This window comes from Phascolarctos cinereus, unplaced genomic scaffold, assembly GCF_003287225.1.
Source record: "Phascolarctos cinereus isolate Bilbo 61053 unplaced genomic scaffold, phaCin_HiC Scaffold_2;HRSCAF=192, whole genome shotgun sequence".
In the NCBI taxonomy this organism is placed as follows: domain Eukaryota; kingdom Metazoa; phylum Chordata; class Mammalia; order Diprotodontia; family Phascolarctidae; genus Phascolarctos; species Phascolarctos cinereus.
Window position 1 is genome coordinate 328751330 of NW_027555625.1, and position 2982 is coordinate 328754311.

The following is a 2982-nucleotide window of genomic DNA, read 5'->3' on the forward strand; positions in this document are numbered from 1 at the left end:
CAGGAACATTCAAAGGACCAGAGATGACCAGACAAGGTATTTTTCCTCAAGGCTGGCAACTGTATGCCCTCAGCATAGCCAAAGTCTTCTGAAACCCAGTTTGACTGGATTTTCAGTTCAGCTCAAGAAATAAGCTACTCCAGCCTTCAGGCACATGCAGTACCAGGTGGTATGAGTGGATAAACCCTGGCCTTGGGGTAACACTGCTCCTTTTATCACACTAAGTCAGTGTCACTCCTCCCTTTTAACTGATAATTATAGGCTGTCCTAAGTCAGTTACAGTATAACTCTTATTCAAGACTGGTTACTTCTGAGTCCAAAGGAAAGCTTTACTCATGACTGGTTGTCTCGGAATATGCCCCTGTTTTGCTCCAATAAAAGTGGAATTCAGGAGAGGAGAATGTCATGAAAGAATGTTTGTAAAGTGCAGTGAAAACTTAAAGTGCTATATAAACTCAGCAACTCTTACTATATTATGATTATATACTATGTGGCATATTGACAACACATAGTACTAGAAGCTTCGGAAAAGAAAAAATCTAGAGGTTCTGAACAAAACTTACCATGTTTTAGTATAGTAATCTAGTGATTGCTATAATTCTAAACCAATTAGATCATAGATAATATTTCTGAAGAAACCGGATGGTTAAATAACTTTATAATAGACTTAAATAATTTGATATGGTTTATAATTATGACAATGAAGGGAACTTACTGTACAAGATGGAACTCATTGAGACTACTTCTATCTTCTTCTTTGATTGTGTTTCTGTTTCGATCTTGTGATTACCTGTTAGATCAGACACCTGTTAGATCAGACACTGGTTAGATCAGATACTGTGTAAGCAGCCTAGTCCAGGAGATTTTAACTTTGTTCGTGTTGTGGACCCCTCTGGCAGTCTGCTGAAGTCAAGCTAGTGCTTCCCAGAATCATACTTTTAAATGCATAAAATAGAAACCATAAGATTAGTAAATAAACTAATTGTATTTAAATATAGCTATCAAAATACATATTTTTTCAAAGTTCACAGACCACAGGTTAAGAACACCTGCTCTACTCTCTTGTCTTGGCCTCTTTCGGTCGGTGGAGTGCCTGTTAGCGCAGGCTGCGGTGTAAAGATGGCTAAGTCTAAGAACTATACCACCCATAACCAGTCACGAAAATGGCACAGAAATGGCATCAAGAAACCTAGGTCACAGAGATACGAGTCTCTGAAAGGGGTTGACCCCAAGTTTCTGAGAAACATGCGCTTTGCCAAGAAACACAACAAGGGGCTGAAGAAGATGCAGGCCAACAACGCCAAAGCCATCAAAGCACGAGCAGAGGCCATCAAGGCCCTGAGCACCAAGGCCTCCAAGGCCAAGCTCCTCAGGCCCAAGATGCCCAAGGCCAGTGCCTGGCATGCTGGACATAAGATGGCCACCAAGCGTCCAGGCCCTAGAGTCGGCATCAAACAGCCAGGCCCCAGGATCACAAAGCCTGACTCTAAGGTTGCCAGAACCGCTGACCCCAACGCTGCCAAGTTCCACTGACCCCGAGGCTACCAAGGCTGCCAAGCCTACTGACCCCAAGGCTGCCAAGTCTGCCGCCAAGGTCAGTAAGTCTGATCCCAAGGCTACCAAATCTGGTCCCAGACCCAGCAAATCTGAAGCCAAGGTCGCCAAGTCTGATCCCAAGGCCACAAAGCCCAGTGATTCCAAGCCTGCTAAGCCTGCTGAGTCCAAACCCAAAGATGCTGGGGCTAAAGCTGCTAGTCCCAAGCCTTCAAAATAGATGCTTCAGGACAGAAGGACTTGTTTAAACCCTAAACTACCATTTTTTCCCAGTCAGGGTATGATTATTCTATTCACTATTTTGTACACATAAAGAAAATGGTGAGTCATAAGAAAAAAAAAAAGAACACCTGCTCTAACCTGATATGGTAGGCACACTGATGAATTGGCAACTGAAGCAGCTTATGAGCAGGTTACTTAAATGACATACATCTGTTCATAAATGACATACTAAAGTCCTAATAAGAATCCCAAGTGGCATCTATAGAATCTCCTCCAGGTGAATAAATTGGGGAAGTGAGAGAAACTGAAGAAGGGGCCTCAAGAAGCTGATGGTTGGGGTTTTCTGAAGATCCCATTGTTTTCTGATCCCTGAAAGGATCAGACTCCAACTTGGTTGACCACAAGAAGGCCTGGCTATGACATCCTTGGGTTAGTATGAAGACATGTTACATGAACTAACAATGCAGGAAGCAAACTTTAGTCAGAAGCAAAATAGGATTAGAATAACCAATGTTGGTTTAGGAGAACAGATGATAAAATATACTTCCATCCTTTGCGGGGTGGGAGGTAGAGGAGAAGGAGAAGAGTAATGAGTGCAGAATGTTGAATGTAATGTCAGATAGTTGCTGTGTCAATTGATTTTGCTTAACTGTTTTAATTTGTTTTAAGGGAATATGGGGCAGGGGGAGAGATTTGATTTCCTGATTCTTATAATCAGGAAATGACTGTGGTATAAAGCAAAATCATCAATAAAACTTTTTTTTAAAAAAAAACTACAAAATTAAATGAAATCAGGTCCAGCAAATCATTCAAAGATCAGTCTGTCCAAATCAAATCCTGGCAGAACACCATCAAATTCTCCATCACCACCAGTGTCCCTCCCTCCCTTTTACAGTCAGTTCCTCTACTATTGTTCTTGAGAAAAATTTCCAGCTGCTCCATAAGCATCTTTTATGCAGCTATCTGACTTGTACATAGAAAGAAGAAATAAATGTTTGCAAGGTCAGCCTGAAATTGGAAGAGATATGCTAAAACAGAAGAATGCTTCTAAGACACCCCTTTCATGGGAATCCATAGTAGAAGGAATAAAGGGATGCAGGATAAGAGGAGTAGTAATAACTCTAAAACTGACAGTTCTTTTTTTTTAAATCTCCCAGTGCTATCCTATGTCTCTTTTATTAGTTTTGTTTTGTTTTGTTTTTCTTT

The 2982-nt window shown here is 41.1% G+C and overlaps 1 protein-coding gene across 1 annotated transcript; it reads left to right on the plus strand.

Annotated features, from left to right (window-relative positions):
* Nucleotides 1-1072: 1072 nt before the first annotated feature.
* On the plus strand, nucleotides 1073-1901 carry LOC110216810 (uncharacterized). The gene is given in 2 exon segments (XM_078149084.1): nucleotides 1073-1524; nucleotides 1526-1901. Coding segments are annotated over 2 exon segments (654 nt in total). The 5' UTR covers nucleotides 1073-1119; the 3' UTR covers nucleotides 1775-1901.
* The last annotated feature ends 1081 nt before the right edge of the window (nucleotides 1902-2982 follow it).